An 18,908-nucleotide genomic window follows, 5' to 3' on the forward strand; every position below is an offset into this window, starting at 1 on the left:
CAGGAATCCCGCCACCCGGAGGAGCTGCATATCCTGACGAGGCCCTGCCCTTGTTTCTAGAAGCACGGACTTCTCCTCTACCTCCCCTCAAGGCTTTTGTTCTGTGTGAACTAAAAGGCTACTCTGGTTTCTTTTTTAAAAGGTATCTCAATTTTTAAAACTGAGATATAATTTACAGCCATGTGACAGAAGTGTTGGGTGTGCTAAGTGAAAGGCTGCTTTAGAAAACGGAGTGCAGGCCGTACCCAGGGGCTCCGGGGAGCTGGCTCCTCACGACCTAGGGCCCCTCTTCCCACCCTCTGGACTCAGTCCCTCCCTGAGCAACAGAGAGCTCACAGCTGGGTTCTGGGACCCCGGGCAAGGCAGCCAGCCTTCCCAAACCTGTTTCCTCATCTGAGAGATGGGGGGGATACTACCCACTCCAAGACGGAGAAAAGCAGCACAGGACAGCAGCAGTACAGAGGGTGGGTTCGAGGCCAGAGGCCTGGATTTGAACCGTGGTTCATTCCATCACTGAGTGACTGGGACCAAGTAGCTGAACCTTCCTGCGCCTCAGGGTCCTCATCTCTAAATCAGGGATCACGACAGAATTGCCCAGGTAGCTGCTGAGATCAGGGACAAGAAGCGGGGGGCGGGGCGCCTGGGTGGCTCAGTGGGTTAAAGCCTCTGCCTTCGGCTCAGGTTGTGATCCCAGGGTCCTAGGATTGAGCTCCACACTGGGCTCCCTGCTGAGCAGGGAGAGCCTTTAAAAAAAAAAAAAAGTGGGTGCCTAAGGGACAGATGGGAGACAGGCTTTTCACCTTACTAATCTTTTTTACCTTTTCAACCATGAGAATGAATGAGTTATTCTGAAATTCTAAAATTTATTCTAAGTCTAGAATGAAATCTACTACAAAAGAAACAAAAAGGGGTGACTGGGTGCTCAGTTGGTTAAGCGTCTGCCTCTGGCTCAGGTCATGATCCCAGAGTCCAAAAATTAAAAAAAAAAGGGAAATAAAAAATGGTTCTACCTCTACCTCATGGGTTGCTGGGGCTTAAAGGAGATTATCTATCAAGCCCTTAGAACAGTGTCTGCCCTTGGGGCACCTGGGTGGCTCAGTGGGTTAAGCCTCTGCCTTCAGCTCAGGTCATGATCCCAGAGTCCTGGGATCGAGCCCCACATCGGGCTCTCTGCTCAGCGGGGAGCCTGCTTCTTCCTCTCTCTCTGCCTGCCTCTCTGCCTACTTGTGATCTCTGTCTGTCAAATAAATAAATAAAATCTTAAAAAAAAAAAAAAAAAAAAAAAAGAACAGTGTCTGCCCATAGTGATGATTCCATAATGTTGGCTACTCTTACTATTTTCTTCCCTCAAAAACTCTGAAAAGCAGTCAAGAGTGAACCTGAACCTTTGGAGCAATCCCAGAGCGGAGCTTAAAGGGCACCTGAGGTCTGTGCAAGGGTGACATCTCTGCAAAGTCTATTTTTAAAATTCCTATGAGTTTCTGACATCATAACATAGGTTCACATGAATGCAAATGGGATGCCTTCAGCTTCCTACCTCGGATGAGCCCAAGGCTGCTGGAAACCTGTCCTGTTTATCCAGCCTGAGAGCATCAAATCAGACTGTGCTGTAAGTTACTCGTCTGAAATGCAGGACTGTTCCCTCTCCCAGGACAGGTGTCCACACGCGCGTGGCCAGACCAGCCCAGGGCTGAGTTCACTCGCCATTTACCAGAAGGTTGCACTGTTGCTAACTGGGATTCCCTTTTCTCTAACCATCTCCGAAAACTGTGATGGAGCCAGCTTTTCTCAGAGGACACGGCTGCCCTGGCCAGGAGGCTGAGAGTAATCTGCATTCCTCTATGCCCACAGGCAGTGTCTGGGGCCAACCTAGGCTGACCACCTCTGGATCTGAGGATTAAGCCTTGGTTCTGACTGGCAGGAAGTCCATTCCTCCCAGCCCTGCTCCCTTGGGCCTTCTCCAACCTACCCGGTAGTTGTCCAGATGGTCGTGGTCTCGGGGTGCCATGTTGTCAAGGTCACTGAACACAGGCCAATCTGGGCAAGAGAAAACAGATCATACAAGGGCTCTACCAGCAGAACTGCTTAAAAGACCAACTACAGCCTAGAACAGAAAGCACCTGCCACTAGGCCTTTTTTCATTTTAAATTTTGTAAGAAGGTACAAAAATGGGAAAAGAATGTTGGCAGCACCTGGAGGCTACAGTTCTTCTTCAAGAACTTATTCAGAGTTGGGGTGCCTGGATGGCTCAGTCCGTTAAGCGAGTGATTTGGGTTTCAAATCAGGTCGCGATCTCAGGGTCATGAGATCATGCCCCTCATCGGGCTCCACGTTTAGCACAGTCTACTTGGGACTCTCCCTCTGCCCCTCCCCCCTGCTCTCTCAACAAAAGAAGGAACTTACTCAGAGTCTGCCACTTGCTAGCTGTGGGGTCCTGAGCAGGTAGCTTAACCTCTGTGCCTCCTCAAAGTTGTAATGCAAATACAGTTGTGCAATGTGCTTAGGGCACATTAACCTGGGCCATGGAGGGCCTCTGAGGAGCAGGTGTGGAAGTACAACAGCCATGTGTGTATTGGGAGCCCCAGGAGTAGCTACAGGTCGGGGAAGCCTCATAAGGCTGAAAAACCAACCACATCCTTCCCGGTCATTCCCAGTTTCTCTCTCCCACCTTGAGCTTCCACAGCCATATCCAGCTTGCTTCCTTTTTTTAATGTGGTTTTTAAGAATGGTTTTTCTATTTTAAAGTGGCTGAAAAGATTTAAAAGAATAGAACCTTAAGATATGTGAAAATTACACGAAAGAAAATTCAGTGTCTTCACTGGAACAAGGCCATACCTAGTCATTTGAGTACCATGGCCACGTTCACTCCTAATGTAAAAACCATTATGTCCCACAAAGTCCAGAAGATTGACTCTCTGGCCTTCTAAGAAGTCTGTCAACTCCTGCCTCAAAATGGGGCACCTGGATGGCTCAGTGGGTTAAGCCTCTGCCTTCAGCTCAGGTCATGATCTCAGGGTCCTGGGATCGAGCCCCACATCAGGCTCTCTGCTCAGCAGGGAGCCTGCTGCTTCCCTCTCTGCCTGCCTCTGCCTGCTTGTGATCTGTCAAATAAATAAGTAAAATCTTCAAACACACACACACACACACAAAACTCCTGCCTCAAGCTATACTAAGGTCTTCTAGTGGAAATGTCTAAAAGGCTTCTTTGACATTTGACACTAAAATCTCCCTCTTCTGCTCCTCTGTGACCTCCCCCAACTGCATAAATGGCCACAGCACCCTTGATGTTCTTCAGATCAAAACCCTGGAGTCAGCCTTGCCTCCCCTCTTTCCTGCAGATCCTACATCCACATTGTCAGCAACCACTGTCACTTCAACTTCGGGAACAAGGATTCCATTTTCCTCCTCTGACCTATTCATATGATGTTCACCAATTTCTTAATATTGGAAATTTGCAGATGCCTACAAAATCCCTATTGATTATGACAGTATTCTTTTAGGATACTACTGGTCTTTGTCATACCTTATTTAGAACTTCTGTACTGTGTATTTATTTATAAGTGAGGTTGGTATGTAGGTTTTTGGGTTGGTTTTTTTTTTTGCTGTTTTGTTAAATTTTGGTATAAAGGTTTTGCTAGGTTCATAAAAGACACTGAAAAATGTTACCTTGTTTTCTTTTTTTTTCTTTCTTTTTTTTTTTTAAAGATTTTATTTTATTTATTTGACAGAGAGAGATCACAGTAGACAGAGGCAGGCAGAGAGAGAGAGAGAGAGAGGGAAGCAGGCTCCCCACTGAGCAGAGAGCCCAATGTGGGACTCGAGCCCAGGATCCTGAGATCATGACCTGAGCCGAAGGCAGCGGCTTAACCCACTGAGCCACCCGGGGTCCCTGTTACCTTGTTTTCTAAAATCAAGGTTGTTTCTATACCATCTGGATGACTTGTGTCTTGAAAATGTATTCAGTGAACTCACTCATAAAACCATGTAGGCCAGGACCCTTTTTAGTTAGCATATCTGATTTCCTAACATAAGCGAAAGCCAGTTTAGCAGTGTCCTTTCTGGTGCCTGTCCCCTCCAAGCACGATGGCCAGGGATCAAAGTATCACTTACGGAGGTGGTCCAGTTTCTGGCTGTGTGGTGTGGCCGAAGACGGGGAAGAAGGGAGAGAGTCAAAGGTCACGTCGCTCATGTTCTCATCTCCAGAGTTCTCTGAAAGGCGAAGGAGCAGTGGGGGGCGACTCCCAGAGAGGGTCCTTACTCGGGGGCTCCCACACTTTTCCTCTGTCCCCCTCAAGATGGTCTTGGCCGATTGCTGGAGAATTAACAGGGACACCCATGTCACACAGGAGTCCTTCGGCGAGTGAAGGGCTCTTCCAGTTGTGTGTTGTCTGCTTGAACCCTAAGGCCCTTTTAGTCAATAGCTCCCATACATACCTGTTTAGGGACTGGCAGGAAATCTAAAACAATCAATGGGGGGTTAAACCAAAGGGCTCTAAAAAGGGGCATCTGGTACAGGAGTGCAAAGCCAGCCAGCATTCCCACGGTGCTGACCATACTCCACAGCCCTGAGCTGGGGAACACGTGCCACCATATATCCAGAATCCCAAGCTGGTCTTTGATGACAGTCGCTCATATCTGATCAAGGTAATGGCAGAAGGGGTGGGTACATTCTGGACCCAGCAAGGTGCCCAAAGATCCAGGTCCAAGTCTAGTCCAGCCATCTGTCAACATGCCACACAAATACACATACCACACACCTTTCTCACTCTTTCTACATACTTGTTCTCCTCACTCTGGTCAGAAGAGGTCCAATCATGTAGACCCCAGTTACTGTGTTAGTGGGGACACTTGGAAGGGCTTTGTGCACTGATCTAGGAGGATGAGGGGCACAGATGAGGCTGAGATCCTTCTGGCCCTGAAACTCTTCAAGTAAGCATCACCAGGCCTGGGCTGCCAACACGGAGAAGCAGGGCTTACTGGCCTGGCAGTGGAAGGGCCCGGTCCCTCCGAGCAGGTTCCCATGGGGCACCCACCAGCAGCTTGGTGTTCTGGTTCACGGCGTCCCTCTCTCTTGGCGAGAGGTCAAAGGGAGCGAGGCCCATGCTCTTGCAAATCCGGTTGCAGGCATGAGAGTAGAAGAAGAGCGCCATCCCCCGGACACCTACAGACAGAGCAAGGAAGTCTGGAGCACTGCCTTGCTGTGTGACAGGGGAAGGGCAGCACCAGGCACCTTAAATGTGACAAGGGCAGGCGTCGAACACGCTGAAGTGGCGGGTGGGAGGTGTCCCAAGCTTCCATCCCCACCATTGTGGAAAAGCCAAGGCCCAGTCTCCCTGGGCCTATGAAGGGCTGGGAGATTTATAGGGGGCAGAGGGAGTGTGATCTCCATGGAAACAAGCCGGCTTTCCCCACCTACCTAGGTTGCCATCTCCAAAGTCAGTGCCCTTCTCGGTGTGGATCTGCGGGTCTGTGTAGAGGTCGCCCACACCCTGGATGTCTACCACAATCAGCTGATGCCCAGAACGCTCAAATGTGAAGTGGCTGAAGGCCTGGGAGAGGGGGCAGCGGTGGGGAACAGAAGAGCAAAGTGACTGACTGCAACAGACCAGGATGTGGTCTGCATGGACACAGGTCAGCCACCGTTCCATGAGGCTTGAGGACCCTCTGGGGCTGAGACCGCACACCCACAGGGACCCTCCCCTCCAGGGGCCTCACCTGTGGTGTCAGGCGCATGTTGTCATCGCGGACGAAGCCCGAGTTGGAGTTGTACTTGATGTACTTGCCCTCGATATAGTGCTCCAGGTGGAAGAGAGGCTTGCCGGGTCTGTCCCTCAGCTCCACCACGCACATCTGCATGATGTCCACCTGGTGGGAGGGGAGCAGGTCAGGCAGGACCCAGCGGCACTCACCTCTGACAACAGATTGGAGCAGAGGGCTCGGCGGAAGCTAGCCTGCCGGGGCTCCCATCCTGGCTCCCGCAGTTATCAGGTCTTCGCAGCTACGGCTGCCAGCCATCCCCGGAATCCACGTTCCCCTTTCCTTTTGAGAATAAAAACCCCTGTGATGGTCTAAATGCGTCTCCGCAGAATCCCTATGTTGTTGACCTCCAAGCCCTCAATAGTGACGGTATTAGGTGGGGTCTTTGGGAGGAACTACTTCCTGAGGGAGGAGCCCTCATGAATGGGATTGGGGCCCGGATAAGGGCCCACGCAGGGCTCCTTCGCCACTTCTGCCATGTGAGGACACAGCACGGAGACACCAGCGAGGAACCAGAAAGGGACCTCACCAGAACGTGACCATGCCGGCGCCTTGATTTTGGACTTCCCAGCCTCCTAAGCATAATTTCCTGTTGTTTGTAAGCTACCCGGTCCGTGGTATTTTGTTAGAGCAGCCCCGAGGGGCCTAGACAACCCCCATGGAAGTGCTAAGAGGATACGGAGCCATCCAGTAGGAAGGACGCTGCGCGGCTTCCCCGGTGGCTAGGTGTGGCCAAGTGACCAAGCCTGGCCAATGGGAAGCGAGCAGCGCGAGGACGGAACTCCCAACAGCCCCCACCTCCGGCCACCCCAAGGCTGTAGAGCCCACACCTGCCAGTGGGGCCAACCTAGCCACGTGGTCCATGGCCACACCCCAGAGGAAGGCACGGCAGGAAGAGAGAAGGAACTGGGTGCTTCTGGATGACTCAAGACGGCTGGCACCAGCCCACCCTGAACCCCACCCAACCCCTGACCAAAGCAGAACCATCAGATGAGAGAGAAAGAAACCATGTTGTGTTGGTGCACATGTATGGGTCTGTGTGCGAAGTTCTGCCCACATGCCTTACACTAATATCGTGCATGTGGACGAACTGTGCCTCAGTTTCCTCGCCTGTGGGATGAGGATCTCACACTTAGGGTGAGGATGAAACCTCATGATACATGAGTCTGTCAACATGTGCTAATGTGAGTATTACTCGTGGACACGACTCTAGAGCTATATACACCCAACCATAAAGGGTGGTTCTCTCCCTGCTACGGGGAGTTTAGACATTCCTTGCTGAATTTTTTTTTTTTACCAAACACTTGGCATCTGTATGCAGAAGGAAATGTGTTAAGTCCTGTGAGTGGTTTGTAAAGTGGGGTTGGTAAGACCTGAAACCGTACCCACGACACCCTAGCCCCCTCAACGACACCCACAGCGGAAGGACCCAGGTCTGGGTTTCCCCAGGAAGCAACCATCCAAGGAACTGTCTGGCTGGGTCACTAGACAGGCAGATGACAGCTGCAGAGGTCGAAGAGGCCCCAAGCAGAGAACTGCCCCAAACGTGGCCTCAGTTCCAAGAACCAGCCTAAGGGGAAGGAGCAGCTGGTTCTCGGAGGTTCCCACCCCAAATACTGACTCTATTCTTATAAGGAAGTCTATGGTGGGGCCATGTACTGGCCAGGAGGCAGTTAACAAGGGGTGGCCGGCTCCCCCCTCAAACAGCTCTGCTCCTTTCCCTTCCTTAATTCCAACCAACCACATTATTTACTGAGCACCTAGGCACTGTGAGACAAAGTGAACAAGAAATGAATTCCCTGCCCCTGGGGGAGAGACGCAATATTAACTGCAGGGACAAGACTCTTCTGGAGAGTGCCAACTGCTTCAAGCAAAAGGAATTAGAACAGACAGAACAACCTGACAGGACAGCAGTGGAAAGGCTACTTCATTTAGGATGGCCTGGGGAGGCCTTGCTGAGCAGGTGACATATGAGCTGAGACCCGAACTGTGAGAAGGAACTCATCATGCAAGGATGGGGCTAGGGTTGGGGAGGGCAAGAAACGACGACAGTGATGGCACAGCCAGAGCAAAGGTCCTGAGGCAGGAACAAGCTTAGGGAGGAAGAGAAAGGAGGCCAGGATGGCATGTCGCAAATTACTGAGGTGGTCACAGATCCCATGGGTGGGGATTGTGGCTTCTTGGGTCTACCCCAAGGGCACTTAATCAAGAGCCATGCAAACAGGAGGCGCTTAATGAATTCTGCTGATTTCTTGTAAGTGTGGCTCCCCCAAGGGGCCCAGGAGACAGTAGTATGTTATCTCGCAGGTGCTCAAACAGTGGGAAAGCTGAGCTATGAATCTGGGCAGGGCAGAGACACAGAGTACTGTTTCTCAAATGCCCACAGGCAACAGGAAACTCTGCTTTGCCCAGGTTCACTAAACAACCTGGGCGCTCACCTGCAGAAGCCAACTGGGCAGGGGCCTGGAACACCTGGCTTTGAGCGCTGGCTCCTTCCTGCCTGTTGGGGCAGGTCACTTAACCCCTTTGGGCCTGGGGCTCCCCAGGGGCAGACACACTATCCCTTCTCCCCTCCTTCTGCTTTTTCTTGGGAGCCACCCATCTCAGTCTGCATAGTCTGGGGAAAGGACCCACACTGCTGCCTCTAAGGGGGAGCATATGGCTCAGGCCTGCCCAATCTGCATATCCCCTCCCCTGGCTATTGTGACTGGCTCAGCAACAGGCACCTGACCTAATTGGAGCCAATGAAACCTAGTTCTGAGACTTCCACTGGAACTTCTGGGAAAACAGGTATTGTCCTGCCACCAAGGTTTCTGGGAAGACAGGAAGTGAGCCTGCAGCTGCTCATGGCCCACAGAAGAACACCAAGGCTAGAGATGGGGGCGGAGGGTGGAGGAGAGATTCTCAACATCCTGTCTGGTCCTGGATCCAGCCTTACCTGTAGCCAGCACTATCTGTGTTACATGAGGTAATAAATTCTCTTTTCACAAGAAGCCCATTTGAGCAGGTTGCTAACATTTACAAACGCAAGTCCTAACAGATCCCATCCGTAAATGGGATCAAAACATCCTAACTTTAAACAACCTCAGAGTTCTCTGTTTTTAGGAATAAATGACTGCATATAGTGAATCGTGCTCAACAGATGATGGCTGTTACGGGCTTCTGTTAAGACCATAAAGGGAACCATGACTGGCATCATTGTTAACTTTGTCTCCAGTCTCCACCCCTGGCCACCTTGTGTGGGAAGGTAGCAGGGAGGGGTGCCACACACCTGTTTGGGGGGCTTGTGCCGATTATACTCCTCTCCCCAGAGCTTGGCCTCCATCTGTAGACGCACATCCTCAAAGTACACGTCCCTGTCCACAGACTCGATATAGCGCTTGGCTACATAGTTGGAGGCCCCCTTCCACTGCTGAGTGTGCAGGAAGTTGGAGAGCTTCTTCCTGGGAGGGGGGAGACAGCAGAGGGTCTGCCTGGGCACTTGGGTCCACCAGGAACACAGCCTGACCCACTGCATCCTTCAAAGGGCTGGGAAGAGGCTTAAGGGACATTGTTAAAGGTCTCTTAATCCATATCTTGTGGCCTCCAAACATCAGAGTGGAGGATAGTGGGACACTCCATATTCTCCCTGAGCCCCCTCCACAGGGGGCTCCCTTCACAGCAGGGCAAACGTATGGTCCGACGGACACCAGATAGAGAGACACTCAGCCTACAAGGAGAGGCTGCTGTCTCGGTTTCTCGGCCAGAAATGTTGCAAGGCCTCCACTCTTAGGAGCCTGAAGGAGCCTGGGCAGGTGCCCCAAGAGCCAGGCCGAGTCACTTACGTTCTGAAGCACTCCCGCATCGCTCCACGGCCGAAGGGCTGAAAGACACCACACGAGTGTTATTAGGCCCCATGTCCCACCAGAATGAGTCCTGAGTCAGGAAGAGATTCTCCCCTCGGACATCACCCCCCAAATGGGTACCTGGACCTCATCTCAATCCTAAAATTCCCGAGTCCTCCCTCCATTACCCTGGCGCTAAAGCCTGACCAAACTTCTAGCCTGGAGGCTTTGGGGGATGACAAGACCACCTGCTCCCCAACCCTGGCTTAGGGGGAGGGGAAGAACCCCCACGGGGTGAAGATGTTATAGGGTAACCTTTCATGTCAAAGAATGTTTTTGTAGCCCTGCTTTTCTGTTCCCTCGAACAGAAAAAGGGTGGAGGGGAGCCTGGGTGGCTCAGTCAGCTAAGCGTCCAACTCTTGATTTCAGCTCAGGTCATGGTCTCAGGGTTGTGGGATCGAGCCTCATGTCTGGCTCTGCACTCAGTGGAGTCTGCTTGTCCCTCTCCCACTGTCCCTCTCCAATAAATAAAATCTTAATAAAAAGAAAAGAAAAGAGAAAAGAAAGGAAAAGAAAAAAGAAAAGAAAAGGAAAAGAAAAGAAAAGGAGTGGAAACAGCCTACATGTCCATCAAGAGTATAATGGATAAATAATCAGGTCTACTCATTCAGAATAGCATATAGCAACCAGAGCGAGTATACCCTGTTCTTCTATTATTCTGTATTGTTCTATAAATGATGGGTCTAGCAAAAACAAGTATGAACTCATCACAGACAAAATGCTGAGCAGAAGAAGCCATACTCAAAAGCATACATACAGGGCACTTGTGTGGCTTAGTGGGTTAAAACCTCTGCCTTTGGCTCAGGTCATGATCTCGGGGTCCTGGGATCGGGCCCCGCATCAGGCTCTCTGCTCAGCAGGGAGCCTGCTTCCCACCCCCTCTGCCTGCCTCTCTGCCTACTTGCAGATCTGCCTACAGATCTCTGTCTGTCAAATAAAAAAATAAAATCTTAAAAAAAAAAAAAAAAAAAAAGAATACATACGGCACAGCTCCATTTATAGGAAGAACACAACAGGCAAACTACACCAGGATGACAGATCCCGGGTTGGTGCTTACCTTTGGGAGAAGGGAGTAGTGACCAGGGTGGGGGTGGGAGAGGGGCTTCAGGGGGCCACTGGTTACATGGACCATCCACTTTGTGAAACTCATTAAGCCATACCCCTTTCTGAGTATGTGATACATGAAAAAAAAGTTTCACACAACCAACCTCCCTCTGACAATGCAGGAAGTGCTCCATTTTCAAGTCTATTCCTTTTTTTCCCCTCCCAAACAGATGAATCCCTTTTATAAGGCTCAGGTTGGGGTGCCTCAGTGGCTCAGTCAGTTAAGCATCTGCCTTCGGCTCAGGTCATGATCCCAGGGTCCTGGGATCGAGCCCCGCATTGGGCTCTCTGCTCAGCGGGGAGCCTGCTTCTCTTCCTCTCTCTCTCTGCCTGCCTCTCTGCCTACTTGTGATCTCTCTGTTTCAAATAAATAAATAAAATCTTTAAAAAAATAAAAATAAAAAGCCCAGTATAGGTAAACTTACAGAGACAGGGGTAGATTAGCAGTTGTCTAGGGCTGGGGGAGACGAGGGGATTGGAGGCTGGCTGCTGGTGGGTAAGTATAGGGTTTCTTAAGGAGATGATGAAACGTCCTGGAATTGGTCGTGGTGATGGAGGCACATCTCTGTGACTACGCCAACCCACCGAACCCGTATACTTTAAATGGCTATGTTGTATAGTGTGTGAATTATATCTCAATAAAACAGTTATAAAAATAAAATAAATACACAGTAATAGAAAGAATGCCCCAAAGTTAGTCACGTGAGTGTGAAAGGGAGGGGACAGGGACAAAAGTCTGCTCAAGAGGAATCCGCACTCAGCCCTGCCCACGCGGGGCTGGGGAAGGCTCACCTGAGACGCCATCTTGATCAGAACCTCATCTTGTAACCACTCCCCAGTGACAGCATTGTACCTGCAGAGAGAAGCCAGCCCAGGGTACAGCGTCTATACCATGGTCCTCTCACCCACTGGCTAAACGTGAAAGACTTGGGGCACCTGGGTGACTCAGTGGGTTAAGCCGCTGCCTTCGGCTCAGGTCATGATCTCAGGGTCCTGGGATCGAGCCCCGCATCGGGCTCTCTGCTCAGCGGGGAGCCTGCTTCCCCCCACCACCCCGTCTGCCTCTCTGCCTTCTTGTGATCTCTTTGTCAAATAAATAAATAAATAAAATCTTAAAAAAAAAAAAAATGAAATAAAAGTGAAAGACTTTTCTGGCTTCTCGCTGCCCTTGGGATTGAGACCACTCTATCTGTAGACCCAGCCAACCTCCCGGGGTGGGTCTGTGGACACTCTCCCTCCCCTCCCAGGCCCCCTGCACTGGCCTTTCCTCTCCAATGTGTTGCCCAACACATGTGTGGGTTTGCTCCCCTATCTGGCCCCCGCCTTGGACTCTAACTCCACAAAACCAGGCCCGTGTCTGTCTTCTTCATTGCAGGGCCCGGTGCCTGTGGAAGGTTAATACATCCAAGTTGGATGAACAACTGAATAGATAAATATCCTTATTTTAACCAGTCTACACAAAAAACGGCATGTCCCAGGACAGAGGCGGCAGTGCCCGCTATCTTGTCGGGCACCTGTGTGAGGCCCAGGACGGGTAGCTGGGCTTGTGTCCTAGTGCAGGAACAGGTAGGGGAGGTCCTGCCTCTGAGTCCAGCTGAGGAAGGGGCTGCTGGAGGATACCCAAGGCAGAACAAGACAGAGAAGGTTCCAGAACATTACCATCTCTTCTTTCTCAGGAATCTCCGCAGAGTAAATCTGGTTCTAGGCCTGGCTGAGCCTCAAACAGATTTGCCTGGCAGAGAGAGCGCCTCAGCTCAGTAAATCCCTAAATTCTAAAACCTCCCCAAGGGCTGAGGTGTTCTTAGCTAGCAGAGGCCTCCCTGGCCCACCCCTCAGCGGGATGGACTCCAGACCACTCCCAGCTCCGTGAGAACAGGCTTCGCAGAGCCTGGAACCTCTACAGGGAAAGACAAGCAGAGGCCTGGCAGGTAACCTCTCCCAGGACAGGCTCAGGGATGGTGGCCAGAGCCCTAAGTTGCCTCCAATCAACCCATGTCCTGTGTTCAATAAATAATAGCAATGATTATTATTATTATTACTACACAGAGATGAAGGTTAAGGGAAAAGTCTACCCTCACTTCCAAACAAGACTGAAGGCTGCGAGACACCCAGAAGCTGAGGGACGAGGAAGATATGGGATGTCATATGGATCTTAATTGTCCTTCAGAACCACTGACCTCATACAGGTCAGAGTTGCTCCAAGTTCACTGAGCAGGGCATTTAAACAGATCTCTTCAATTAACCTTTGCAGCAGCTCTGTTAGATTGGCACAATTACGGCACCCGCTTTCCAGGCGGGGAAACTGCGGCTCAGAGAGGTGAGTTACTTGCCCGAGGGCCCAGGATGCAGACCCTGGTCAGTTGCAACCACAGCCTTGCCCCTAGCCAGCCTGTGTACCATCCATGTGAACAGGAAATCTGTCTCAACAAAGGGGCAGCCAGCACCACCAGAAACCGACAAGGAAGTGTTCCAGTTTAGAAATTTTCTGGAGGGGCGCCTGGGTGGCTCAGTGGGTTAAGCCGCTGCCTTCGGCTCAGGTCATGATCTCAGGGTCCTGGGATCGAGCCCCGCATCGGGCTCTCTGCTCAGCGGGGAGCCTGCTTCCTCCTCTCTGCCTGCCTCTCTGCCTGCTTGTGATCTCTCTCTGTCAAATAAATAAATAAAATCTTTAAAAAAAAAAAAAAAACCCTTAAAAAAAAAAAAAACCTTTAAAAAAAAAGAAATTTTCTGGAGATTCTAGCCATCGAAGCCTGAGCTCCCTCTGCCAGCAGCTGTTTCAGCTGGAAAACAGTCTGGCTTGGTCCCTGCACCCACAGAGCTCCAGGACACACAGAGCCGGCTCAGCATTGGGGATCTGCTTTTCCAGGGGACTCCCTGGGTTGCCTAGTGACCAACCAGTCACCATGCTGGCCTTACAGTTGGGGAGGGACAGAGTCCACACCCTGCCCTACTGGGGCCTCCACAATGCTGACCTTGGCTGCCACCACAGTCCCCAGGGCCTGCTAGGAGGTGGGTTTCCGGTGGTGGGGAGTGGGTGCATGCCAGGCTCTCAGCCATCTCCTCACAGGCAGGAGCAGGGACATGTCGTAGAAAGATTTAGAAATTTACACTGTTTCGGCCTGCCTGGCATCTGATCCCTCTCCTTTCAGTCCCAATTTCCGTTAGGGAACCACCATCCTCCATTCTCAGAATATGCGGACTGGGCAGAACTGATCCCTAGCACCTTCTGGCTTGCAGTATAAGATCCAGACATCACCAATGAGAACAAAGCTCCCTGGCACATGACTGGATCAGAGAGGGGCATATAACCGAAGCCAGACCAATGACATTCCATTATGGAACTTCTGTTTAAAACTACTGGAGAGGGACGCCTGGGTGGCTCAGTTGGTTAAGCGGCTGCCTTCGGCTCAGGTCATGATCCCAGCGTCCTGGGATCGAGTCCCACATCGGGCTCCTTGCTTGGCGGGGAGCCTGCTTCTCCCTCTGCCTCTGCCTGCCTCTCTGTCTGCCTGTGCTTGCTCACTCTCTCTCCCTCTGTCTCTGGCAAATAAATAAATAAAATCTTTAAAAAAAAAAAAAAAAAAACTACTGGAGAAAGAAAAGATCCTCTTCTATTGGGTGAAATGAAATGTGGGGGCTCTTGGGGGTATCTGTGCCACTGATACAAGACAGTCTATCTGAGGTCAAAGCCCAAAGTGTCCTCGAGAATCTGGAACCAGCCATACCCGAAGTCCACATGCGTGAGCCAAACATTCCCTTCTATGCTGAACACTGTGAACTAGGTTTCTGTCACCTGCATTTGAAACAGAGTTCTAACGGAAAGACCCTGAGCTGAGTCAGAAGGTTAACTTATTAACTACCCAGATAACCCTGGGAAAACCTCTATCTCCCTGGAGCAATTATGGGACCTCAGGGTGTTGGCTTAGAGGATTCAGACTGGAGGGCTCGACAGAGGTCACAGGACAGGGGGTGGACTCCAGGACAGGTCCAAGAGCCCTCTAATATTATGCACAAAATCAGATATACGTGTGCAGCTTTCTGGGATGACCCTCATCAGATTCTCAAGAGTGGTCCCAAATACTTGCCATGATTCCTACTTCAGGCTTTTTTAACGAATACACACACACAGAGGGCTTCAAATAGTGCCTGTCCCACAGATTCAACACGTAAGAGCTACTGTCATCACAGTTATCCTTGGTGGTGGTATTCGGTAGTTTTTGCTATTTTCTTTCTTCCTGAAGCCCCCTAACATAACTCCTCTCCCTCTACCTTTTCTAATAGGAAATCTAGACGTTCCCAGCTCCATTTTATGAATCTTCCTGGGGCCAAGGCATCAAAGAGCTCACGTGCTATCTACACACATTCACTCTCCCTTCAATGGCAACCAGGGGCCACGTGGGAGAGACAGTGGAACCACGAGATGGGAGAAGCCTGGGTCCCCAAGCGGCCCCCAATGGTCCCTGGGCTCTCAGCCAACTTCACTCGAGTGAAAAGCATAGCACCCCCTCCCTGAGCAGGTGGAGTTATTTGTTACTGCAGCACGGCTTGGCCCTGCCTGAAAAACTCGTCCATTAGAGGACCAACCACACCAAGGAGTAAAGGAGACAACACCCAGTGCCCAAAGCATGCAGAAATGCTCAAATGTGGGCAGATGCTATTATGATTCCCTTCTCCTTGGCCTCCAAAGGTTCTTAGGCCTCAGTGATTCTGAGCAGAGGCAGGACCCAGACCCCCAAGGACTCCTCAAGACCTGGGGCCATACAGCAGCCCTGGACAAGCTGCCGACCTGTGACGCGTGGCACATTCCGTGGCAATATCCTCCAGGTGGAACTCAGCCCAGGGGTCGGGCATGTGTTTGGCCTTCTCGATTGCATGCTTCCAAGCTTCCTGCAAAAGGCAAAGGGAAATGTTAGAGCAGGGGCTGTGGGGCAGGGCTGCCCTAGCCTCCTTCTCCCCCGTGATTCCCCAGCTCTGTTCCCAGTAAACTACGTAAGTGAGAGAGAAATAATACTCCCTTCAGTGATCCTTTCAGGAACAGAGTTCCCAACACACCCTGTTTGTTCTCACATGGGCACAGCCTTCCCATGGGCAGAAGAGACATAATGCACGTAGGGAAGCACATTTTTTTTTAAATATTTTATTTATTTATTTGACAGAGAGAGAGATCACAAGTAGGCAGAGGAGGCAGGCAGAGAGAAGGGGGAAGCAGGCTCCCTGCTGAGCAGAGAGCCTGATGCAGGGCTAGATCTCAGGACCCTGAGATCATGACTTGAGCTGAAGGCAGAGGCTTAAACCACTAAGCCACCCAGGCGCCCTGGGAAGCACATTTTAAAGACTTATTTATTTTGCAGAGAGAGACAGAGAGAAAGAGCATGAGTGCATGTGCAAGTTGGGGGTTAGGACCGGGGGAGGGGGGGGAGAATCTCGAGCAGACTCCTGCCCCTCCGTGGGGAGCCCAAATCCGGGCTCCATCCCAGGACCCTGAGATCATGACCCAAGCTGAAATCAAGAGTTGGACGCTTAACTGACTGAGCCACCTGGGCACCCCCAGACTGGAAAACACCTGAATGACCTTTCATAACCAGTGCTGGGGAAACGGGTGCCCTTGCATACGGTCAGTGGGTCAAAACTGCCTCCAAAGGCAACCTGGCAATGTACTGGGATCAAAAATGTGAATTCCTGTATTCTGACCCAGCAATTTTACATCTAGAAATGTGTCCTAGAGAAATACACGAGTCCGCAAACATACACATACAAAACTGAATTCAACCCAATGCCCATCTGTGGGGACTGATTAAATGCACTTTGATTATACCCACTGGAAATGCTACAGAGCCCTTTCAAACAACTGTGCTTACTCTGGGTGGGAACTCTGGACCCTATCAGAGCCAACATCACCTTTTTGGAAATACTGTATAAATCACTTTCATCGCCCTAAATGAAAATTATAGACAACACCATCTTCCTGAACTCGGAATATCTCCAGCCACGCCAAGGATATGTTGCCTTTACATTAACAGAGCCCTAGGTTCTGGGCTCAGATGATTAGGAACAGATTCCCATGAGACATTCCAAGGTCCTGGGGTCACAGGAATATTCCTTGTGCAGGACTGCCTTGCCCATTTCAGGCTTTTAGCATCCACGCCCTCCACCTTCTCAATGCCTTAGTGCCCTACATCATTGTGAGAACCCAAAATAGCCCCCTAAATTTTTAAAACCTTTGAGAACCAGGGTTTCTGGGTATTCACTGGGAAAGACGAGCAAGGCACATTATGGAGGCAAGGCTGATTCTCAACAATATCACCTCCCAACCCCGTTTCTTGTTTTAAAAAGCTCATTTTAGGGGTGCCTGGGTGGCTCAGTGGGTTAAGCCTCTGCCTTCATCTCGGGTCATCATCTCAGGGTCCTGGGATCGAGCCCCGCATCGGGCTCTCTGCTCAGCAGGCAGCCTGCTTCCCCCTCTCTCTCTACCTGCCTCTCTGCCTACTTGTGATCTCTCTCTGTGTGTCAAATAAATAAATAAAATCTTTAAAAAAAAAAAAAAAAGAAAAAGCTCATTTTATTGCTTTTATAATCCCCAAGGTAGAATCCTTCCCTGTCCCCTCCCTACACTCCAGCACCCACACTGGGTCACCATCTCTTCCTGCTCTTTCCCCTGCAGGATCAGTGAGGCCAAAACTCCTTTCCAGAGCCTGAGCCACGATGGGGAGGGGGCTAAACACTGGGGGTGGCAGACCCACAGCAGTTCCAGACCTCCTCACCTGCCATCGGGATCCCTCGGCCATCAGGAGTAGCCCTGTGGGAGCTCAGCTTCCCATGGGCTCAGGCCCAGACAGGACAGCACCCCAACCGTACAGCCAGCCTGAGCCTTGGCCTCACGGTTGGGTTCCTGCCCATGAGAAGAGAAGACAGAGCAACCAAGCTTTCTGAGAAACACGCGCACACGCAAGTTTCCCACGGGCTAGGGCTTCCTCATGGGGGCTTGGGATTCCAATCTCCGCAAAGTCCAGAAACAAAGCCCAGAATTTCTTTCTTCCAATTTGAAAGCAAATGCATGCTTAATGAAAACACTCGGAAAAGAGAAAAGACAAAATTCAAACCCACCACGCGTCATCGACCCAGAGCAATGATTGCCCAATGCTTTGGGCTTGTTCTTTTCCAGATCCTTCTGGTACATCTTTCGTACAACTGGAATCACCCTGTAAATACAGTTTACAGGGCGCCTGGGTGGTTCAGTGGGTTAAAGCCTCTGACTTCAGCTCGGGTCGGGATCCCAGGGTCCTGGGATTGAGCCCTGTATTGGGCTCTCTGCTTGGTGGGGAGCCTGCTTCCTCCTCTCTCTCTGCCTGCCTCTCTGCCTACTTGTGATCTCTCTCTGTCAAAAATAAATTAAAAACAAAACAAAACAAAAAAAAAAAACAGTTTACAGCCTTTCAGGAGAGTGGGCCCATGGGGATTGGTACTTTATATGGTGATCTTACTTTCCTGCTTCCAAATGTATGATCTGCTTACTGTAAAAAACCACACACACTACAGAATGCGAAGTAGAAAGTGAAAGTACTTTGTGACCCAGTGCTCTGAAAACCACAGCTGACGGCTGATTTAGAATCTAAGTTTGTTCCTCTGCATTTGTTAACACGCAGGAATACAGCATCAGGCCAGAGCCCTCGAATTTTGCTCTGCTTCTTACTTTTCTCCTCTTAACATAGGGCCTTGGATGTCCTTCCATGTCGTACATATAGGCAGGCTGGGTTGACCCCATTTTCCTTCTGCAGTTGTGAGACACACAATTATATAAATGTACCTTCAGGTATTTCTCTAACCTCGACTGATGGATACTGGGAATCTCTCCAATAATCCCCAGTGCAGGCAGCCCTGAAGTGAACACCGTCATATGTAAATCCTTACGCCAACTGTGCAAAATCTTGCTAGGACATATTTCTTGGAAGTGTAATTGCTGGGTCACATTGAAAATGTACAAATTGGGGGGAGCCTGGGTGGCTCAGTGGGTTAACGCCTCTGCCTTCAGCTCAGGTCGTGATCCCAGGGTCCTGGGATCAAGCCCCGCATCGGGCTCTCTGCTCAGCAGGGAGCCTGCTTCCACCTCTCTCTCTGCCTGCCTCTCAGCCTACTTGTGATCTCTGTCTGTCAAATAAATAAATA

The 18,908-nt window shown here is 50.7% G+C and overlaps 1 protein-coding gene and 1 long non-coding RNA gene across 3 annotated transcripts in view; both read right to left on the bottom strand.

Moving 5' to 3' along the window:
• Nucleotides 1-18,908, bottom strand: part of EEF2K (eukaryotic elongation factor 2 kinase) — a 60,625-nt gene that overhangs the window by 13,493 nt on the left and 28,224 nt on the right. For both annotated transcript variants that reach the window (XM_032843944.1, XM_032843945.1), the window contains exons 3-11: nucleotides 15,532-15,632; nucleotides 11,538-11,598; nucleotides 9,582-9,619; nucleotides 9,029-9,200; nucleotides 5,716-5,865; nucleotides 5,417-5,549; nucleotides 5,034-5,161; nucleotides 4,111-4,312; nucleotides 1,970-2,037 (exon numbers count right to left, since the gene is read on the bottom strand). In XM_032843944.1, the coding sequence (XP_032699835.1) occupies nucleotides 1,970-2,037; nucleotides 4,111-4,312; nucleotides 5,034-5,161; nucleotides 5,417-5,549; nucleotides 5,716-5,865; nucleotides 9,029-9,200; nucleotides 9,582-9,619; nucleotides 11,538-11,598; nucleotides 15,532-15,632 (1,053 nt within the window). The remainder of the gene's footprint in view (nucleotides 1-1,969; nucleotides 2,038-4,110; nucleotides 4,313-5,033; nucleotides 5,162-5,416; nucleotides 5,550-5,715; nucleotides 5,866-9,028; nucleotides 9,201-9,581; nucleotides 9,620-11,537; nucleotides 11,599-15,531; nucleotides 15,633-18,908) is intronic.
• On the bottom strand, nucleotides 3,604-4,099 carry LOC116858986. The gene is made up of 2 exons (XR_004381055.1): nucleotides 3,897-4,099; nucleotides 3,604-3,666 (listed from the first exon to the last, which is right to left on the bottom strand). It is a non-coding gene; the product is annotated as an uncharacterized LOC116858986 (long non-coding RNA).

Source organism: Lontra canadensis, unplaced genomic scaffold (assembly GCF_010015895.1).
Source record: "Lontra canadensis isolate GAN:19392208 unplaced genomic scaffold, GSC_riverotter_1.0 scaffold146, whole genome shotgun sequence".
In the NCBI taxonomy this organism is placed as follows: Eukaryota; Metazoa; Chordata; class Mammalia; order Carnivora; family Mustelidae; genus Lontra; species Lontra canadensis.